Raw genomic sequence first — 23056 nt, forward strand, 5'->3', positions numbered from 1 at the left:
ATGACGTTGATGATACTGTACTACTGAAACTTTAAAACCAAATTCTTACTATAGTGCTAGGGAATATATAATAGTTAAACAACCAAAATTAATATGAAAATTAAACTGAGTTTATGGTGATTAGGAGGAAAAACAGCATAAGAAACTTGGGAAATATTCAAATACTGTACAGTAAATATTAATATCAACTCGGTTCCGATATCTAATATAGTTCATGACCATCTCTTGAGTGTAACTTGTCTCTTATTGCTCAAATAAATATAAAAACTGCTGGATAACATATCAAAAACATTGCTTTTATAAAGAAGCATCTGGAGGCATATTCTGTAAAGAAACTTGTGATAAACTGTTATTACCAGGTTTGACTACTGCAACTCCATCTACTACAATCTACCCAAAGTGCAACCTAAGAAATTACAGTACCTAATAAAGTAGAGGAGCAAGACTGATGAAAAGTGTCCCACCCCAAGAAAGGATTACCGCTTTATTAATTGAATTACACTGGCTGCCAGTTAATGCTAGAATAGAGTATAAGATACAGTATGTTTAATAACCCAATGTGTTATCAGAACCGGACATACAAAATATCTAAGAAAATTACTACACATTGTGCAGCCAACGATTCTTGTAGACACTAGAATAGTTACAGATTATTTTACATTTTTAAATATTTAACTTAGCCGGTGAATATATAATAGCTGACGCTCCGGCGGCTCGACAGAAAAACACAAAAACTCGCGAGCGATCGCTATGAAGGTTGCGGGTGTGCCCACCAGCGCCAACTATCGGCCAGATACCGCATATACATGTAAACAGCTCCAATTCTTCTCTGTCGGTCTGATCGACAAGACGTACCATTACTCGCTGTTAACCTGGAGTTTTTCAACAGTCTTGGTGAAGTACTTCCTTTTGGTTTGAGCTTTCGCAGTGCAGGTGTTTTATCTTCAACTTAAACTCTTGAACTCTTTTTTGGATAGATTTAATTGTTGATGACTTTGGATTGTTTTTTGGACTTTCTTTGACTTTTCAACATGGCCGACCCTTCCCTTAGTACGGAAGTGTGTTTTAGGCTTTTAGCAATTATCTTATCACGTTATAAATTGTTGTTGTTAATTATAGATTTTCCTCTATATATTTTATATCTCCCCCGCCTTTATTAGGCCTCTTCGATTAGCTTTCCATTTATAATAAACATCAAGATAAATTTTAATGATTTCTTTATATGCGGCCTTACCTATTCCTCCCCTAGTCCGAGAGTGGGCGGTCCTAGCTTGGAAACCGAAGTTAAACAACGTTGAGCCCTTTCAACTTTTATTTTCGTTGGTAGCTCTTGCAGAGCAAATGATTTAAAACTTATTGGATGAATATTTTTTAGTAGATATTTTATGAAAGATTTTCTTTGAATAGTCTTCGTGCTGTTTCAAAGATGAACTAACGTTTGGTTTATTTGTGCTACGCAGTTTGCGCTCTATCGTTGCGATAGAGAAAGAGAGAATCACGGTTTCACTTTGCAGAAAGAGTAAATCGATTCTGACGTTTTGTTCATTCTTCTTTCAAACTGAAATGTTTTAAATACTAATTTAAAGGAACTTGTTAATTTTCAATTTCTTAGTCCTTTCAGTTTTTTCCTTTGGTCAAATAACCTGTTTATTGACGAAGGGTAAGTGGGCTTTTCTCTTCTGTGTGAAATCAAGAGAGAGAGAGAGAGAGACGGAGAGGGAGAGAGGAAGAGAGAACGTTCCGATCTTTATTCTCGTCCCAAGCGAGTAACGTTGTTCTCGAGTCAGTTTTTTACTCTCGTCCCAAGTCTCTGTACGGGGAGAAAGGATAAAACGTTTTTAGTTTTTATTCTCGTCCCAAGGCACTGTACGGTGAGATTGAAAACGTAGTTTTTAATGAACTAGTGTTTTAGTCTCCTCCCCAGTCAATGATCCTTTTAACTTTATTTATTTCCGTTTTATTCGATATATATGTTTACTGTTTTTTTGCTTGTATTAATGTGCTTACATTATACGACTTATTTCGCAATTATAACCTTTTGAGGTAGGGGAGAATTGCGTGCTTCAGGTAGAAATCAGTTTTTATTCATGCCTAATGTGAAATTATTGAAAAATTCGATTTATTGAAGTAAGTGCAAAAACAGAAAATTGTAGTGATAAAGTGATAATTGCGCAAAGTGTTATCAGTGTTGCGACAGAGGGTTCGTCTGTTCGTGCCTGTCGTTCGCCTAGTCCGAGACCTCTTGTAAGCTCCCATGCCCCAGGGAGAAGTAATGTCGTAGGACTTATGGGTTCGAGAGGCTTTAACCAACGAACAGACGTTCCCTCTATGGTTTCAGGCGTGTCTCGTCAAGACCGCCCCTACCACAAGACGAGCGAAACGGTTTTCTCCTCGTCATCCGAAGGCTTATCGCGTAAGAAACCGTGGAGCAAGGTTTCGAGACCCTTAAAGCGAAAGTCAGTCCCTTCAGGACAGGTCCAGCGTCCTGGTTGTAGCCATTGGGACAGCTCTGACCCTGTGCAGTCATCGGAAGACTGCTCGACGCCTAAACAGAAGCGTAACACAGGCTCCGAGAGTCTTAGTGTAGGCAAGGTTTTGCAGTCACAGACGTTACCCTCGTCTCTTACCGCACCCATTCCCGTTGATCCTAAATGGGTTGTACTGCAAGACATGCAGAATAAGCTTGCCTCTCTTATGGAGGACTATTCTGCTGAGCAGGTTCAACAAAGTCACGTCAATCACGTTTTGTAGAGCCTCACTCGATGCAGTCTCGTGTTGACTTTCAGCCGCTTGTGGACGTTCAGCCGCTGCCGCTTGCTCTTGTTGACGTTCAGGACGTTCGCCAACCAGCGAAGTTGACTTGTTTTGACGTTGAGCGTCAAGCACCGCAGTCAAGAGTTGTTTTGACTGCTCAGTCTAGGCAGTCAAGGCAGTCTCGAGCTGACGTCGAGCGTCCTCCCGCACCTGTTGTTGTTGCTGGTCAGTCCTTTAAGCAGTTACATGACGTATCGTCCTTGACTGCTACTGATGCTCCTTTGCGTGTGGACTCTGCTTGTCAAGCATTGCCACCACAGCAGGTCTCTCCCTTGCTTGAGACTCGGCAATTGTCGGACGAGGTTCCTTCAGATGAGGAAGTTGCTGATCCCCCTCCTACTGATATTCCCTTGTGGACTCTGTCAGACGGAGAGGAGCCTAAAGCTGCTCAGCCCTCTATGGACTTTAAATAAATCATGCTGATTTTTAAGGATCTTTGTCCGGATCATTTTGTAACTGCTGCTCCTCGTTCGCCTAAACGTCAGAGTTTACACTAGGCCTAGCTACTTCGAAGCCGTTGTTTTCTAAGCTAGTGCTCTCTCGCTCTTCTAAGAGAGCTTTACGTTTGCTAGGCGACTGGTTGATCACCAGGAGGAGTTTGGGGGAGACAGCCTTTGCTTTCCCTCCTTTTAAACTGGCTTATAGAGCGAGCGTCTGGTATGACACGGGAGAAGTTCTCGGCTTGGGAGTTCCTGCCTCTGCCCAGATAGACTTCTCAAACCTCATAGACTCTCCCTGGCGCCTGGCCATGAGACGCTCCAAGATTTTATGGTCGGCTTCAGAGCTAGACCATCTCCTGTTAGGAGTTTTTTCGAGCGTTTGAAGTTTTGCTGTACAATTATGTCATGCATAAACAAGGCTATCAGGGATGGCTCCAATAATCTGACAGCCACGTTCTCTGCAGGAACAAGACTATCAGGGATGGCTCCAATGATCTGGCAGCCACGTTCACTGCAGGAGTACGTAAGAGGCAAGTGCGCTCAATGTGTTCATTGTCAAGACAAACTTCACGATGAAGTCTACCAAGCTGTCTTGACAGCATTAATGGAAGGCGACTGGATGGTCTCTCTCGACCTTCAGGATGCATACTTCCACATTCCTATACACCCGGATTCCCAACCGTTTCTGAGGTTTGTTTACAGGAATGTGGTGTACCAGTTTCGAGCCCTGTGCTTTGGCCTCAGTCCTGCTCCTCTCGTGTTTACGAGGCTCATGAGGAATGTGGCAAAATTCCTCCATCTATCGGGAATCCGAGCCTCCCTGTACTTGGACGACTGGCTTCTCAGAGCATCGTCCAGTCATCGCTGTCTGCAGGATCTACATTGGACGTTGGGTCTGGCCAAGGAGTTGGGACTTTTGGTCAACCTAGAAAAGTCCCAACTGATCCCATCCCAGGCTATTCTATATTTGGGGATGGAGATTCGCAGTCCAGTTTTTCGGGCTTTTCCGTCTGCCACCCGAATAGAACAAGCCCTGCTCAAAGTCCAACTAATGCTGAAAAGAGAACGTTGTTCAGTCAGGAGTTGGATGAGTCTCGTAGGGACTCTCTCATCCCTGGAGCAGTTTGTCTCGCTAGGGAGACTACACCTTCGGCCTCTCCAGTTCCATCTAGCCTCTCACTGGAACAAGGACAAGACGTTAGAGACGGTATCAATCCCAGTCTCCGAACCAGTAAAGGCATGCCTGAAATGGTGGGACAGCAATATCAGTCTGAGAGAGGGACTATCCCTAGCAGTCAAGAACCCAAACCACGTGTTGTTCTCAGACGCGTCGGATTTGGGTTGGGGTGCGACCCTGGACGGTCGGGAATGCTCGGGTCTGTGGACCTCAAGTCAGAAGAGCATGCACATCAACGGCAAGGAGCTATTAGCAGTCCACTTGGCCTTGATGAAATTCGAAAGCTTTCTTCGAAACAAAGTGGTAGAGGTCAACTCAGACAACTCCACAGCTTTGGCGTACATCTCCAAGCAAGGAGGCACACACTCCCTCACGCTGTACGAGATCGCAAGGGACCTTCTCATATGGTCAAGAAATTGAGGCATCTCCCTGTTGACGAGATTCATCCAGGGGGACTTGAACGTCTTGGCAGACTGTCTCAGTCGGAGGGGTCAGGTGATACCCACGGAATGGACCCTCCACAAGGACGTGTGCAAGAGTCTTTGGGCGACTTGGGGTCAACCCACCATAGACCTCTTTGCCACCTCGTTGACCAAAAGGTTACCAATCTATTGCTCACCAGTCCCAGATCCAGAAGCAATCCACATAGACGCGTTTCTACTGGATTGGTCTCATCTGGACTTATATGCATTCCCACCATTCAAGATAGTCAATAAGGTACTGCAGAAGTTCGCCTCTCACGAAGGGACAAGGTTGACGTTGGTTGCTCCCCTCTGGCCCGCGAGAGAGTGGTTCACCGAGGTACTTCAATGGCTGGTAGACATTCCAAGAAGTCTTCCTCTAAGGGTAGATCTCTTATGTCAGCCCCACGTAAAGAATGTTCATCAAAGCCTCCCCGCGCTTCGTCTGACTGCCTTCAGACTATCGAGAGACTCTCAAGAGCTCAAGGCTTTTCGAAGGAGGCAGCCAGTGCGATTGCGAGAGCTAGGAGAGCTTCTACCATCAGAGTATACCAGTCGAAGTGGTTAGTCTTTCGAGACTGGTGCAAGTCAGCATCTGTGTCCTATTCCAGTACCTCTGTAGCCCAAATCGCAGATTTTCTTTTACATCTGAGAAATGTTCGCTCCCTCTCAGCTCCCACGATTAAGGGCTACAGGAGCATGTTGGCTTCGGTCTTTCGTCATAGAGGCTTAGATCTTTCCAACAATAAAGATCTCCAAGATCTCCTTAAGTCTTTCGAGACCTCTAAGGAACGTCGTTTGGCAACTCCTGGATGGAACTTAGACGTGGTCCTAAGGTTCCTCATGTCAGACAGGTTTGAGCCATTACATTCAGCCTCCCTGAAGGATCTCACCCTCAAGACGCTTTTCCTAGTGTGCTTGGCTTCGGCTAAAAGGGTCAGTGAAATTCATGCCTTCAGTATGAACATCGGCTTTTCTACAGAAAAAGCCACATGTTCACTTCAACTTGGTTTCCTGGCCAAAAATGAACTGCTTTCTCGTCCTTGGCCTAAGTCCTTTGATATACCTTGCCTGTCAGAGATCGTAGGCAACGAACTTGAAAGAGTGCTGTGTCCAGTTAGAGCTCTTAAGTTCTACTTAGCTCGTACTAAGTCCTTACGAGGTGGATCTGAGGCATTATGGTGCTCAGTTAAGAAACCATCATTGCCTATGTCAAAGAATGCTTTGTCATATTTTATCAGATTTTTAATACGAGAGGCTCATTCTCACTTGAATGAAAAAGACCGATGCTTGCTTAAGGTTAAGACGCACGAAGTAAGAGCTATAGCAACTTCCGTGGCCTTTAAGCAAAATAGATCTCTGCAAAGTATTATGGACGCGACCTTTTGGAGAAGCAAGTCGGCATTCGCGTCATTTTACTTAAAAGATGTCCAGACTCTTTACGAGGACTGCTACACACTGGGTCCATTCGTTGCAGCGAGTGCAGTAGTGGGTGAGGGTTCTACCACTACATTACCTTAATTCCAATATCCTTTTAATCTGTCTCTTGAAATGTTTTTAATCTTGTTTTTGGGTTGTACGGAAGGCTAAGAAGCCTTTCGCATCCTGGTTGATTTGGCGGGTGGTCAAATGTCATTTCTTGAGAGCGCCCAGATTAGGGGTTTGATGAGGTCCTGTTGTATGGGTTGCAGCCCTTGATACTTCAGCTCCTGGGAGTCTTTCAGCATCCTAAGAGGATCGCTGGGCTTCGTGAGGAAGACAGACTAACAAGGCAGAGTAATCGTCTAAGTCAACTTCCTTACCAGGTACCTATATATATTTGGGTTTTGTTATGATATAACTGTCAAAAACTCTAAGCATATACGCTGTAAACTTAATTATTTCTGGTCTCTACCCACCACCATGGGTGTGAATCAGCTATTATATATTCACCAGCTAAGTTGAATATTTAAAAATGATATTTTAATTATAAAATAAATTTTTGAATATACTTACCCGGTGAATATATAAATTAAAGGCCCCCCCTCCCTCCCCGATAGAGACCCAGCGGGATGAGAAGAATTGGAGCTGTTTACATGTATATGCGGTATCTGGCCGATAGTTGGCGCTGGTGGGCACACCCGCAACCTTCATAGCGATCGCTCGCGAGTTTTTGTGTTTTTCTGTCGAGCCGCCGGAGCGTCAGCTATTATATATTCACCGGGTAAGTATATTCAAAAATTTATTTTATAATTAAAATATCATTTTTTGTGCCAAGATATGTCAACTGTAGGTTCTAGAATTTTCAAATATGTGGCCCCAAGAGTGTACAAGCTTCCACTTGACATCCAAAAGACTGAATATTTCAAGAATAAACTGAAGACTTTCTTGTTCTGTAAGTGCTTTGATAATGTGGATTTGACAATAAACGCGCAATACGCTGTGTGATACGCGAAATATGTAAGTATACTATAAACTGATCATGTAGGTCCTTAGTGCATAAGGTTCCCTTGTGTGATAGGCCCAGGAAAGCAACCCTTAAAGATGAATATTATTTTATTTGCAGGCAACCATGCCCGAAGCTGATCGTCACGATACAGGTAGAAACTATGTGAAATTAACCTTGTCTCGTCTGGAGGAGGAGGTCCCTGAGTTCAAGTGGTCCGACTACCTCTCGGCCTTCTTGAAGGAGAGACTGACATCTGACGAACCAATCGTTGTGTATTCCATGCCATATCTCAAGCGTTTAGCCAAGATCATGATCACAACAGATAAGAAGTAAGCTTGCATGGGAAGGAATTACTGTATGCTGGAAGAGAGAGAGAGAGAGTGTATGTGTGTGTGTAAAGAAACCAGAGTAGCCTAATAACTGCTTAAGTGGGAAAGGACTGGATCAAAACAGGAGTGCACGGGTTAGCTAGTTTACGAACTGATTATTAATAGAGCTAATTTGTAAATTAAACTTTATGTTGACTTCTGTTTGATAACTTTGTCATTATACATTTCAAACTTTGGTGCAAGGTAGCTTCCCGACGTAGGCTATAGGTCATGATTTTCATCTTACCATCACCCCTGTTGTTTATTTCATTCTACTAAGCTTTAGCTTACTCTTATGGATAAATCAAATGGTAATGAGAATTTATTGTTGATTACTGCTAGTAATTTAAGAGGGATTTTTAAAATAAATATAAATACAGGTATACTGTTTTCAGCCATATATTTCCACATTTGCTTGATATTTTTCTACATTAATTTTCTAAATCCTTCGCTTAATTATTTAGAATTATTCATATCAATACTTTTAAAAGGAGGAAATATATGAATTATTCATTAGCAAACTTCATTTAGAACATTTGTTAGCAATTAAATTTGGATATGGTTGAAATTGCATTGGTTATTAGTTAAAAGAAAATCTTTTGTACAGGCATTTGATGCACCATGTTCTTCCATGTACTTTACTCATAGTATACAAATGCACACTTCGATGACACTTGTTCTGAATTTCCTTGAATGTCCATTTAATTAGTTTCAAAATTTTTGTAATATAACAAGATACTAACTGCTATGGCTACAATTCAAATTTGGGATAATTTTTCAAGACTTTATTAACCACTCTGTCTCTTGAGTGTCAAAATCAATCTTTCTTTGTAACGCACCAAACGTTTCCTTCAGCCACCTCAAAATATTTTGGTCCTCAGAGTCCTCTGGAATTACATCATGTGGCGACTGGTGCTGGACATCACGCCCCATCTGAGCCACGCCTACAGGGCTTCGAGGCACGAGTTCAGGAAAGTTCTCCTAGGCATCCAGTCAGACCGGAATCGATGGAACGTCTGCATTGACTGGACCAACAAGCGACTCGGCATGGCTGTCGGGGCGCTCTTCATCAAGGAGAATTTCAACCCTGAAAGCAAGGTAGGTTCAATGCGAGAAGCAGAAGGTTTGACAGATAAGATAACTGAGAAATCAGAAGGTAGATTTAACACAAGAAACAGGCAGATGGTTTTACAGGTACTGGAGATGTAAAGAAGTATGACCAACATGGGAAGCAGGCAAAATGTTAGACAGGTGAAAGAGATGTAAGCTGAAGGTAAAACAGGTAAGAGAGGTGAGTACACTAATTAGAAATGGTCAGTAATCCTTTTGAAAATAGAAGTTGCTGACTTAAATACTGTGAATATGTAATTAGGTTGTTTAAATTAAATTTTATGCTGCCCTGAAAAAAATATATATTAATTAGATCATTGTACAGTACTTACTCTTTTCAAAGCTTTATTAACTCAATTTTAAATACAGTATTACCATGGCATAAATACATAACCTTGTAAAAGGAATAGTTATTGAAATATTTTTAGATTGTAGGTTAGCCAGAGCACAAGCCACCCATTGATATACTACTGTTAGAGAGTTATTGGATCTTTTGACTGGCCAGACAGTAGTACATTGGATCAATCTCTGGTTATAGCTCCTTTTTGTCTTTGCCTTCACATACACTGAATAGTCTGATCTATTCTTTCCACATTCTCTTTTGTCCACATACACCTGACAACACTGAGATTACCAAACAATTCTTCTTCACTCAAGGGGTTAACTACTGCAATGTAATTGTTGAGTGGCTACTTTTCTCTTGGTAAGGGTAGAAGAGATTCTTTAGCTATGGTAAGCAGCTCTTGTAGGAGAAGGACACTCCAAACTTAAACCATTGTTCTCTAGTCTTACGTAGTGCCATAGCCTCTGTACCATGGCCTTCCACTGTCTTGGAGTAGAGTTCTCTTGCTTGAGCGTACACTCAGGCACACTGTTGTATCTTATTACTCTTCATCTTGTTTTTTAAAAGTTTTTAGTTTATACATGATGGATCTAATTTAATGTTGTTACTGTTTCTGAAAAATATTTTTATTTATTTATTTCCTTTCCTCACTGGGCTATTTTTCCCTGTTAGAGCCATTGGGCTTATAGCGTCATGGTTTTCCAACTAGGGTTGTAGCTTAGCAAGTAATAATAATAATAATATTAATAATAATACTGGTAATATGTAAATTGCATCATCTTTAGATACTTTGCAATATACTGTAGTACAGTACTTGATAGAAATCTTTCTAAAATAATGTTGCACTGTCAAAAGATTGCCCATGAATAGATAGGTAAGCTAATACCAATATGACATGAATCACAATTTACAGGTATTTTTCATGTATTTATCAATTATTTTAAGGAAACCGCCCTGGAGATGATCCACACGCTACGATCTGCTTTTTCTGACTTGCTAGAGGAGAATGACTGGATGGACGACGAGACAAGATCAGTTGCTCGTGAAAAAGCCAATGCCATGAATGAGAAGATTGGTTACCCCGAGATGCTCACACGTCCAGACGAACTTGCTGTTGAGTACGAAAATGTGAGTTTATTTTTCCTCAAAAAGTACTTATGAAACTTTTTTATGCTGCTTGCTTTTATCATTGGTGTGGTTTACTGTATGTTGAAATGGACATAAGCTTAACAGTATAGCAAGTTTTCATTCTTCCAAGTTTTGTGAGGCACCCAAATGGTAATCTGTTACACAGCCTATCTTTATAGACTGTTTTTATTACTATTTCATTGCATTATTACCCCTTCTCAATGCAAACAAACACATAAATCATAATTTATGACTTTATTCTAATGTTTAAGGTAAAAACACTTAGATTTTATGAATTATAATTTATGTCGGTAGGCTTTTCTAATTAAGAAATCTAATAAGAAATTATTCAAGTGCCACCTGACGTGTATGTTGTTCCTCTTGTTGGAATTTTAATGACAATCGAGATTGGGAGACAAATTCATGGTATGAAATAGGACAATAATCAAGTTAAAATGCCCTGTTCAGGAAATTGGGGAATATTCTCTTTGAAATGGGACAATTGTTAGCTTTGCAGGCTTTTCTCAGTAAGGGGGCCACGCTCATTTTGAAATAGGACAATCGTTATCTTTGTTACATGCTCAGAAAAACTGGGTATGCCCTCTTTGAAATGGGGAAATAGCTTTGTGTACATGATCAAGAAATTTAGCCATCCTTATTTTTGCACCCACTTTTCATAGCCTTCTACTTTACCTCCATTCCTTTTTCTGCCATCTTGTCATCCAGCCTCTTGACTTCTGTATCATGGTACAACTGCAAGGTTTCTCCCAATTTTACCAGGTGCTGAATGTCTTCCCTGACCCCAGTGCTGGGTAGCATGGCCCAAATTCTTAGTTCCATAAATTCATTGATCTTCAAGTGACTTCTGCTCTTTACATTTAAAGCTTGTTAGAACTACAATAAAAAGAATTCGCTGTGACAAGTAGGTGTTGTGCCTTAATTGAATATAGAGGATTTAGTCAATAAAATGACATTTCAATGAAAATCTCTTACAAAACATAACAATAGGGTCAGTCAAACTCTCCAATTTCAATTTCATTCATTGTTAACTCTTTTGTTTACATGGAGGTGTTTGTTTGTGTATTTTTTTATTGATAGGACTTCATTCATTGTTTTTTTTTTTTTTTTTTTTGCTTTTTGTTTATCTTATTTGATATACTGTACACGAAACGCTTTTTATCATTCCACGAAGGAATGTTGACTGTCATTTTCACAAATGTTGTTGAAAACAAGCACAACAAAATTTCTTTGAATGTCATGCTCCTAAAAACTGAAATAGTATATAGTTAATGCATATCAAACACATGTTGAAGGTTGAATTTATTTATAAGACAAATATAATATGTCTGAAGGTGATTAAAATAGATGATCAAATTCAGGACTGAGAGTAGACACTGGGACAGGTAAGGCCATTGAAAACTGTTATTTATAAATATAGTAGTAAAATCATGTCAAAACTAAAATCTGATTAAAATCGCAACCTGTAAACCGGATTCAGCCAATATGACATACTAGTCACACATTTAAAGATACAAGTTCATTAATTAGACTCATTGGTGCCCCTTACTAGGTAGTGAGCATTGGATGGCATATCACCTAAATTTGTTGATGATAGGATAGTTTGAAAAGTACTCTTCACAGTTTCCTAAATGTGCTGTTGATCCTTCAGTGACTACTAAATCATTTTGTATGTACTAAACACACACGATTAGATGGAACCTGTTCATAGCAATAATCATTCTCTCATGTTCCAGCTGACCATTGAGCCCAACCAACACCTACAGAACGTCTTTAATTGGCTGCGTTATGACGCTAGCAAGAACCTTGGCCGTCTCCGTGAAGATGTCAACAAGGCAAAGTGGTCGACCGCTCCAGCTGTTCTTAATGCGTTCTATAATCCTAATTTCAATGATATAGGTGAGAGCTAATATCTTTCAAGTTGGATTTAAATCCCTCTCGTTAAGGTTTTATAGTTTTTTTTTTTTTTATGATTTTCTCAAAAGCAATTGTCATCAAAAGATTGCCATTTCTTGATGGTTTACAGTTAATGTGTTTCAAGAGATTCATAAAAGATTTTTATTGTATATTACATCATAATTTGAAAATCTTGTTAATGTGTTACATGTATTTGACACAATGCATAATTCATTTTCATTTTCAGTTTATAACTACAGTATACAGTGCCAGAAAATTTCATGTCATAGATACCCAGATATATTTCATATTGCAGTATCTTTCTTCTGAGGAAGTATTTGCTTGGTAGTACGATAAACGAGATTGGTTTACCCGTTAAAGGTTTTAATAGAAACAAAAACCTTTATAAAGATTTTAAATATTAGTTGGGATAAATTCATGCTAAAGGTGTAATTATTAGTCTAGGTAAAACTTTTGAGGTAAACTGGAATTTTTTTTTTTAAAGATCGCTTTACTTTAGTAGTTTTCCATGGCAATCCAGATCCTAAGATGGTAAAGCAATTGTTAAGATTGTAAGATGGTTCGAGATATTTCTCCTAACAGTCCCATATCCCAAGGTTTCCCATAAAAATATTGTATAGTAAATGTAAATGTTGAGATATTCCCAGATGAACCATTAGTTCAAGGTATTAGGAGTAATTTTATCTCTTTAATAACAATGATAGAAGGAAATTATATTACAGTACAGTATATTATAGTGGAAGTTTTATGGTAAATAATATAAACTGGAAACTGTTACATGGTCTCTTATTTACTTTATAGATATGAATATTTAGTTGCACAGCCTTTGTGCTTCATCTTTATACATAAAAATTACTCAGGAATAATGGCAGTAATGACTACTATTCTATAATCTCATCAATTACATTATTTTACTTGTTACCAATCACATAACATCATGACAATTAATTATTGTGCAATTTTATCAAATCAGTGTTAATCTTTCCCTCTGAAATAGCCACTAAATGTGATTAAAAATTGCCCCAAATAAAGGCAAAGCAAAGACAAAATTTACGTTAATTAAAATGGAAATTGAAAAGGGGCTTTCAGAAAGGAAAAATCATTGTGTGAATAAGATGCTTAAAACCTACCACGTTTTGAAACACTGACCTTTCTATTTGCTTGTCTCATAACCAACTTCACTTGAGTACTGTACATAGTTTTCAATTCATATTATACAGTATTCATGTTTCCTCATTCTTATACCATGTTGTAATGAATTTTTATGTGATTCCAAAATTCTCTCCATAATTTATTTTAAATAAGTTTATCATGCTTTTACTTTACTGCAAATGCTATGGTCCATCAAAGAATTTAAATAAAACCATTTATACTTTACTTTATGTGATGTATTAAGTCCTCTTCATTTTCAGTCTTCCCAGCGGGCATCCTCCAACCCCTCTTTTACTCGCAGCATCTTCCAAAATCCTTAAATTATGGGGGCATAGGAGTGGTCATTGGTCACGAGATGACTCATGGATTTGATGATAAAGGCAGACAGTTCGATAAAGATGGAAATCTCAAGCAGTGGTGGAATAATCGGACCATTCAAGCCTTCAGGTAGGTAGTTCTTGATTATTGTGTCGATCTTGTAAAAAAAAAAAAAGATATTCATACAAAGTACATTATACATATAATAAAGGTAAGGTAATTATCAATTAAGTTTGATCCTAATGTAAGGTAGAAATTTATGTACTGATCTATTCCTTTGAATATATAAATACATTATTCCTTAGAGTATATGTAAGCACAGTTGCATTCCTGGAAACATTAATCAATATCCTACAGAATTTAAACATGTAATGGGAATTAATATAATTAATTTTGTAAATCATTAATCAACTAAGAGGCCAAAATTTAAGTGAGAGAATGTCTTTTCAAGTTTTGCCTGGAAGTACAAGTATGCCAGAAAGTAGACTGTTTAATATCTATTTTCAGAGCAGGAGCTATATCAACAAGGTCTTTTCTTAATAATTTAACAGGAGAAAGATGACAACTCCTACTCTACTAACCCAACAAATTCCTGTAACAGTCTTTTCCAAAAATAAGAAATATGGTCCCCAACTTGTTTGCTTATGCAAGCCTTGAAATGTTTCCTTACTACTACTGTCATTATCATAACAAAACCTTTTTGTATTACAATTTATTTTCTTACATTTCTAAAGTAATGCATTTCCGGTGACATACGAGTTAATGTTGTCTCATTTATTTCAGAACACGTGCACAGTGCATCATTGACCAGTACTCAGGGTATAAAGTAGATCAGGTTAATCAGTACATCAATGGTAGAATGACGCAAGGTGAAAATATTGCTGATAATGGTGGCATTAAGCAGGCTTACAGAGTAAGTGGAATAATTGTTAGTTGCTGTAAGACATGAAAGATTATGTCGATTACTTTCAAACTGCAAACTTCGACATATAAAATATTTCATTTGTCTTCTTAGGATACATCACTTAAATGTTAATACTTAACAGGAAGAGTAGAAAGTTCTCCTTTTAATGAGTGGAAATATTAGAATTTTTATGATAAAATTTCTATTTTATACAGTATACTCACTTGATGTTCATATTGCTTTTTCTCCAGACAGTTTAGTAGCCACTTACCCATAAAATATACTCTAACAAATTTTAAGTAATTTGTATTTTCCTAGCTATAATTAAGAGGAACTTCCTTTTAGAAGATTTGTTGCGTCAGCCCCTTCACTGACCAGGTTTTTGTTAGGCCTCCCCAGTTCTTCTCACATACTGTACATCTGGCAGTAGACACCCCTAAAATATTTTTTTAAAAATTTTAATTTTCCCATTTTCTTTCACTTCAACAAAAATATGCCCTTAACAAAGGAGTAGAACTTTCTAGCAGTAAGTGGTAGGAAGCCCAGGTTGTAGAATTCATAAGTATATTTTCCAGTTTCTAAGTCTATATTATTCCTCCTCATGATACTAGAGTCAGTGGGGAGGAGGGTGTGCATGTAAGCTATATGAACATCAAGTGACTTGTAATATTAATATATGCAATACAGTATATCATTAATATAAATATGTCAACAAACAAAAGGAACTCCTAGCTGTATTAGGGAGATTTTAATTGAGGGCTTCAAGTTCAATCAAAATTCACCTTTATGCTTATAAACACCCTTATAATGCAGAGTAACTGATATTTGTTGTGTAGCCTCAGTAGGTCCTGTAGAAAAGGTATTGTAAGGACCTGTGTGTGCAATCCTCAAGGTAGTGGTTCATAAAAGTAGTTTGTCTCTTCCAGACACCTGCTTTTAGAACTTGAGCTACTGAATGTTTTTTCCAGAACGCTATGGTTGCAGTAAGCCTACGTATATCCTATGTTTGACGGCCTTTGGTGACATTTCCCCTGAGGACTTATAGGTTCTCATTATAATTTCTCTCAACCTAAAGGATATGGTGTTTCTGGAAACCTTTTTGGAACGGCAGTGCTTGCGAACAATTTGGAGATCATGGGCCTGAGATATTGTGTTTAATTTGGATATTTACGTACCGCACTTACAGAACATAGTAACATGTCATCTTGGTCATCAGTTACCTCTTTGAAAAACAAGATCATGAAAGAGTCAAATTTAATGTCATTATCAACTGGATTTTGGGTTTTGGCTACAAATTCAAGAATAAAGGACAAAAATAGTTCTCTCCACCCTCTGGAATGTGACACAAGGTGAGACGAGATATACCATGCAGTTCACTCACTCTCTTGGCTAAAGCTAAGGCAAGGAGGAAGACTGTCTTTAGGGTAAGGTCTCTGTCTAAGGCTTTATGCAGTTTCATACCGGACTTTCTTTAAAGCATGTAGGGCCTTAATCATCTCAGGAGGGGTGTTTTAGTTCTTGAGGAGGGCAAGACTGATTGAAACTCCTTATCAATGCTGAGAGGTCTAGACCTTTCAATTTTGAATTCTTGGCTCAAGGCCGAATGGTAGCCTTTCACCACAGTGACTGAAAGGGCCTTCTTGTTCTTTAGGAACACTAGAAAGTCTGCAATCGGGAATAGTGGCCTTAAATGAAGCAATATTCCCCCTATGACACTTCCACAGATGATTTTCCACTTTGCCTGGCAAACTGTAATGGAAGACTTTCAGAGATAACCAAAAAGCTGCTTCACAGTTGGTCTTGAAAAGCCTTTCTTTTGGAGAAGCTAAATAGTCTCCAACCATGAAGGGACAAGCAAGGTATTCGTATGTGAGGTTGGCATAGCAGGTTTGGCCATTCTGGAAGTTCTCTTGGAATTTCCGTGAGAAATTCCAGCAGGTCCGAATACCACTTCGCTGCTGGCCACTATCGTTACTTTAACTCCCTTGGATACTCTGATTCTGTTTAGTGTCTGATGAATCAGACAGAATGGTGTAAAGGTGTAGAAGTCTAGACTGTCCCACGGGTGTTGAAATGCATCATCAGTTTGGTCTGGGACTGGAGAGCAATACACCGGGAGTTTGTGATTCAGGTGAGTGGCGAACATGTCCAAAGACGGGGAACCCAACAAAGTCACGAGTCTCTTCACCACTAGAGGAAGCATATACTATTCTGAACCAACTGTTGTCCCTTGATGGCTCAGTTAGTCTGCAATGACGTTTTTCTTCCTGTGGATAAACCTCGCCAAGAGAGACATTATATTGCCTGGGACTGTCTTTTTGAGGATCTCTAATGTTAGGTTGCATAGCAGGAGAGAGGCTACGCCTCTTTGTTTCAAGATGTAGGTCAGTACCGTAGAATTGTCGCTCATCAATACCACGGAGACGTGTCAAGAGTCTTTGCTTATTGGAGTAACGCTAGTTGCGCAGCATTCATTTCCACGAAGTTTGTGGAAGCTCTTGTCTTCCTCTGACCTTAGGCCCAACATCTGTTCCTTTCCGTATGGGTGCCCCGTCCCTGGAAAGAAGCATCTGTGAATAGCATAATCTGTGGGGGAGGATCATGAAGGGATGTTCCCACTAATAGGTTCTCCTCCTTCAGCCACCACAGGAGGCCAGATATCACCTCTTGAGGTACTCGTACCAGGGTTGCAATCTCCTCACAGGGAAGAATTTTTCTGACGAGGAAAGGTGATCTAATAAATTCTGCCACGTCCGGGCGGGCAGGCAGTATTAAATAATATTAATTGCTAAGCTACAACTCTAGTTGGAAAAGCAGAATGCTATAAGGCAAGGGGCCCCAACAGGGAAAATAGCCCAGTGAGGAAAGGAAACAAGGAAAAATAAAATATTTTAAGAATAGTAACAACTTTAAAATAAATAATTCCTATATAAACTATAAATACTTGACCAAAACAAGAGGAAGAGAAATTAAATAGAATAGTGTGCCCGAGTGTACCCTCAAGCAAGAGAACTCTAACCCAAGACAGTAACAGACCATGGTAGAAAAGCTATGGAACTACTCTTCCAGGAAAGTTGCAGCCAAAGTCTTGAACCTCACCACTCTGTCTGCAGCAGGGAAGGCCTTGGCTTTCACCGAGTCCACATACATGCCCAGATACCTGATGGATTGGTTGGGGACGAGGCTGGACATCTAGAGGTTCAGCTGGATCCCTAACTCCTTGCACAGATTCATTAACAGGTTCTATGTTTCAGCAGGAGAGTTCGGGATTCCGCCAAGAGAAGCCAGTCATCTAAGTATCTCACAAGCCTGATGCCCATGGCATGACCTCAGGATGAGACAAGGACAAAAACTGAAGACCTGAGGGGCTGTAGACAGGCCGAAGCACAGCACCCTGAACTGGAACAGTGTGTTTTGAAAGGGAAACCTTAAATATTTCCTTGAGGCAGGATGGATGGGGACCTAAAAGTAAGCATCTATCTGGCCTATGGTCAGAAGGTAGTCATTCTTCCGGATGGCCTGGAGAACGTAGGATGGAGTCTTCAATAGAGAGGTCTATGACAGGTCTCCAACCTCCCGTCAGATTCCCTACGAGGAATAGATTGTTGAGGAAGCCTGGCGACTCGTTGAAGGCTTCCTCTACTACTTTCTTGCTTAGCAACTTCCTCTGCTAGGAGATCCTTTAATATAGTATGGAAGGATGCGATTCCTGGTCAGAGGAGATGGGCAGTCTATGAAGGGGATCCAATACCCTTAACGGAATACTTCTACTGTCCAAGGGTCAACCCCTAAGTCTTGCCATCTTTGCCAATTGCTTTGTAGGCTTCCCCCACTGGTGGTGAGCTGGGGGACAAGCCCTCCCTAGTGAGAACTTCTGCCGCCATTTCCTCTTCGGCAGGAGGAATGACCTCTTCAACGAAAGGTAGGCCTAGGATTCTGCCTCCCAGGCTGTTGTCCATCCGTGGGAGGAAACTCCTCTTTTTCTCTTCAAAGGGGTAGAGGAAGCCATGGTTCCGTGTCGTGAGTCCAGAGCTATAGGCTGCTCTGACGAGCGGCTGGACAGGACAGGCTTGAATGCCTGTATTACAGCTCTGACTAGGGCACTTAACCAAGGCTGCTGACTGACTGATGCACTGTCAGACAGATCCCCTGAAGGGAAAGGGACCGAAGGTTCCCTACGACGAATCACCGTAATAGGTGGGTCCACCTTAGAAGGCAGTTTAGGGATCCAGAACCCCTCTGCTGGTGCTGGTTTCCCTTCTCCCGCAAGGCGTGCTGGAATGGGCTTGCAGGGAGGGTAATGAGGCGATGGTGACCTTGCTGGGTGTAATTCCTGCACCCATACTTGTTGGCGCGCGTGCGCAGGAGAATATTGGTGCGCGGGTGGGAGAATATTGGCGCGCAAGGTAGTACTGGCGCAGGCGAGTGGTGGCGCGTGTGCGCGGGAGAGAACTGACGCGCAGGTGAGCGCTGGATTGCGCATTGGGTGCATGTGCGTAGGCGTGTGATGGCGCGCAGGAACTCGTTGACGCTGGCGCGCAGGAGTGCTGTTGCGCAAGGGAGCGCTGGCGTGCAGGCGAGTGTTGGCGCATGAGAGCGCTGGCGTGTAGGAGATCGGGGGCGCATAGGGCCAGGTTGCGCAGAAGATTACTGACACGCAGGAGAGCACAAGCACGTGGGTGACCCTGAGCGTGTGAGCGCAGGCGAACGTGGGCGCGTGGAAACAGGAAAGCGCTGACGCGCAGGAGAGCGTTGGCGCACAGGCGCATGATGTTGCTGCTGTCTATGAGGGCAAGCTGGTGAAGGGGCGCGCCGAAGCACTGTAGAGTGCTGACGCGCCGTCTGATGAGCTGCTGGTAAGCGCTGATGTCCTGTAGGTTGGCGAGCTGCAGGGCGATGGCGCACAGCTGCGCACTTTGGTAGAGCCTCTAGAGGCTTTACTGGTGAGAGGAACGGTGATGGAAGGTCGGCAGGTCTGAAGGGAGGATGGTCAGGAACTGGGATGTGCCCTTTGTAAGGGCGAGCATCCAATGATTGGGATCGCGAATGATCCGCAGAGAGGTCCAGGACCGAAGTCACAGGACTAGTAGTAGGAGCAGTGACGATCGATGGTCGAGGCTCAGATGACTGCAGCGAAGGCTCCTCTGCAGGGGACGGCCGTAATGACACAGCAGACAAACCAGAGAGGCCCCTCTTCACCGATGGTGCAAGGAGACCTCTAAGGTGAAGTGGAGGAGTGGAGGGCGAGCTTTCTGACGAAGGCGCCCTCTGGCGACGTTGGATCAGCAAGCTGACCGTGCGCCGCAGCAGTCTTCCGAAGAGGAGTCTCTATGAGTGAACTCCCCCGAGGGGAAGAAACACTCACAGGAGAGGCAGACGTTAGACTTAGTTTCCCCCTCGAAGGATGTTCAGGAACGGGGGAAACTAATTCGGCAGCAACCACTGAAGAGTCTGGAGGGGTAGAGGAGTCGTATGACATTAAGTGTGACACCTCTGACACTACAACGTCGACCAGGACCAGAGGATCTACTTCTGACGGCAACGATGAATGCTTAACAGAAGGACCCATTCGGATGAACTGCAGCAAAGCTTCCTTGGAGGGCAGACCCGTGAGCCCTAAGGAAGACTAAATCTGCAACAAAAGGGTTAGTGACAAGGCCTCACCCGGGGAGAGAGGTGGGGCCACTTCGCTAGGGGAAGCAACACCATCTCTCGAGGACCGGGGTTGGCCGACATTAACTTAGTCTACACTACTACTCGACAGTCTCTCGTGAGAGGCCGAACGAGTAGGAGCTTCGGAGGAGGGTCGGGAGACGGAAGAAGAGGCCTTAGAGAAATATCCCGCTTGGACTTCTTCTTGCGCCGTCGCCTAAACCTCTTCCACTTGGAGGAAGACCACTCCCTACACTCATTACACTTATTTACACTATCACACCGTTGACCTCTGCATATAGGACAAAGGGTGTGAGGATCTGTCTCCACCGCCGACATAAACATTCCACAAGGGCGGCCGGAGAGTCCAGGACAGGTGCGCATGGTCGCAGTAGTCAACTAAACAAACACACACTAGAGAAAAGAAAAAGCAAAAAGTCATTAATGGATGCCAAAATATGGCAAGGATGAAGAGCGGCAATGTCCGTTCACCTTCCGAGCTGAAAGCAAAGTGAGCTCAATCACAGGTGTGTGAGGGGTGGTGGTAGCAAGCTACCCTCCCCTACCCCCGCTAACTAGCGGTATGGGTGGTTAACCCTTGCTAAATTTTAATGGCTCGTCTTTTTAGCTACGTCGAAAGTAATACCCCTATTAAATAGCGTGGTTTGTATTCCAGTTACGGAACAACTCGTGGTAAACAATTTACTAGTGACACAAACAGTAACCACTAAGCTTAGTCTCTTTTACAGTGTTACCAACAATTACTGATAGCAACGACAATGTTTACCAATTCAAGGTTAGAATCCCTGTATTTTTTAAAGCATACACAACCATTTCTAAAACTGATTAATATCTGTGCTGTTTAGAATTACCAGGCAGGATTCAGGAACCATATACTTCAAAATTTTTAAACCTACATCATCTTTAAAAAACTTGATTTCTAACATCTGATCCCTGCTGGGTACGGGGCACCTTTACTCTGTAAAAATAAAGAAAGGGGTCATCACACCATGAGGAAATGGACAAAGAGCACAACAAATATAAAATAAAAAATATAAAACATTTAAGCAATAAAAATAAATAAACAAAATGAACAGTTAAGTATAATTTGTATTTTTCCTAACTATCTTTTTTTTTTTACTACCAGACCCAAAAACTTTGCTGACCAAACAGGTGTTTCAACATGGTATAGCCATTGACTTCTCTGTCCGTAATAACCCTTGACTAAAATTACTTTCCTTGGCTGTTATGAGCTACAAAAGGCAGCCATTCTGTCAATAACGTAAAAGCCTTACCGCTATGCATGTATATTCTACCATTCCATAAACACGAACTTGTAACATAATTGCCAATAGGATCCATAAGATATACTCCTTACAACAGATATTTAAAACTCAAATGTTTTCCTTGAGTAGAAAGCTAACCAAACAAGTAGTTATGAAATCAAAATGCCATAAAAACTTATTGTATTAGTTGAAACTTTGTTAACCTCAGAGTTTAAAGGAGTCATACGATATGCCACATCAACTATGTAGGAAATATAAAACTTTAGCGGGCAGAGGAATATTAATATCAGAACAACCTGCCCGGTCTTCTGCCTTACTATATAGCTATTGTATAGTGACTAGAATTGTGGAATTGCAAGGGTTTAAGCAGCAGAATGAACTGAGGAATGTAAATATTTTAAGGCTTTGTGTGAAGCTTTTGAATCTGTCAAGCATAACCTACTTTCAGAACCCTTACTAAATGAAATGCCATTACAGTATTATTGAATTGACCTTTGGAAGACAAGTTGGCAATTGGGTATGAATGACCAGAATTACCATTAATAAGGAGAGATTCACTGGACTTCTGAAGTTTAACAAACAAATTGACTGGTGTCAAAAGGATGTGAAACTCATCTCTATAGAAAAATTACTGGATTTGTGTTGTCCAAAGGTGGAGTGTCCTAATCATCATCATCCTCACTATTATACAAATTCATGAATAAAATAAGAAGCAAAATTACTACACAGGATCTGAAACTGGATTAAACAGTGTATCACCAGCGGTACAATCCCAAAATAACAATAACCAAATTATTTAGCCCATAACAAAGAAAGTTTGGAGTGATAGTATAAATGTTACTTCTGATCTAGTTCATAATTGTGGTTGATTTTAAAATTAATATCAAATACAATCCCATATTTGTAGATACATACATACATATACCAAGGCACTTCCCCCAATTTTTGGGGGTAGCCAACATCAAACAAATGAAACAAAAAAGGGTACCTCTCCTCTCTACGTTCCTCCCAGCCTGACAAGGGACTCAACCATGTTAGAAACCAAAAATAAATTATAGAGGTACGAGTTGCAAAAAGAATGGAAAGCAAAACTGTTTCCTTAAAAGGAATACAGTTAACGTTGAATTAATTAATTCAATCAGAAATGATTGATATTTGTGTCCGACTGTGAGGAATAGCCGTTCGGTCGTTCGCTTGACTCGAAGCTTTACCTATTTTTCTTAATAAATTAAAAGTAAATAACTTAATGCTACTTAGTATAGTAACTATTAGCGTTAATGATAAGTAAAATGACAAATTCGTAGATAATTTGTATTTTTCCTAACTATACAAACCTTAGCTATTTAATATGGGTATTACTTTCAGCGTAGCTGAAATGACGAGCCATTAGTATTTTAACGAGGGATTACTACCCCCTCGCTAGTTAGCGAGGGGGTGGGAAGGGGTAGCTTGCTACCCCTCCTCCCCTCACACACCTGTGAATACTTCACTTTGCTTAGAGGTAGGACTTCCCGGGGGACAGGGCTGGCGGGCAAGTTTG

The 23056-nt window shown here is 40.9% G+C and overlaps 1 protein-coding gene and 1 long non-coding RNA gene across 4 annotated transcripts in view; one reads left to right on the forward strand and one right to left on the reverse strand.

The window, feature by feature from the left end:
- Nep1 (Neprilysin 1) overlaps window positions 1–23056 on the forward strand; it is a 76157-nt gene that overhangs the window by 41457 nt on the left and 11644 nt on the right. Inside the window, exons 7-12 of the mRNA XM_068372227.1 lie at window positions 7438–7649; window positions 8570–8786; window positions 10087–10269; window positions 12024–12186; window positions 13617–13803; window positions 14458–14587. Of these exons, the coding sequence (XP_068228328.1) occupies window positions 7438–7649; window positions 8570–8786; window positions 10087–10269; window positions 12024–12186; window positions 13617–13803; window positions 14458–14587 (1092 nt within the window). The remainder of the gene's footprint in view (window positions 1–7437; window positions 7650–8569; window positions 8787–10086; window positions 10270–12023; window positions 12187–13616; window positions 13804–14457; window positions 14588–23056) is intronic.
- LOC137639932 (uncharacterized) overlaps window positions 8072–23056 on the reverse strand; it is a 56455-nt gene continuing 41470 nt past the window's right edge. For all 3 annotated transcript variants that reach the window (XR_011044285.1, XR_011044284.1, XR_011044286.1), the window contains exons 2-4: window positions 21148–21209; window positions 13583–13831; window positions 8072–8775 (exon numbers count right to left, since the gene is read on the reverse strand). This is a non-coding gene — a long non-coding RNA (uncharacterized lncRNA). The remainder of the gene's footprint in view (window positions 8776–13582; window positions 13832–21147; window positions 21210–23056) is intronic.

This window comes from Palaemon carinicauda, chromosome 4 (genome assembly GCF_036898095.1).
Source record: "Palaemon carinicauda isolate YSFRI2023 chromosome 4, ASM3689809v2, whole genome shotgun sequence".
NCBI classification, from domain to species: Eukaryota; Metazoa; Arthropoda; class Malacostraca; order Decapoda; family Palaemonidae; genus Palaemon; species Palaemon carinicauda.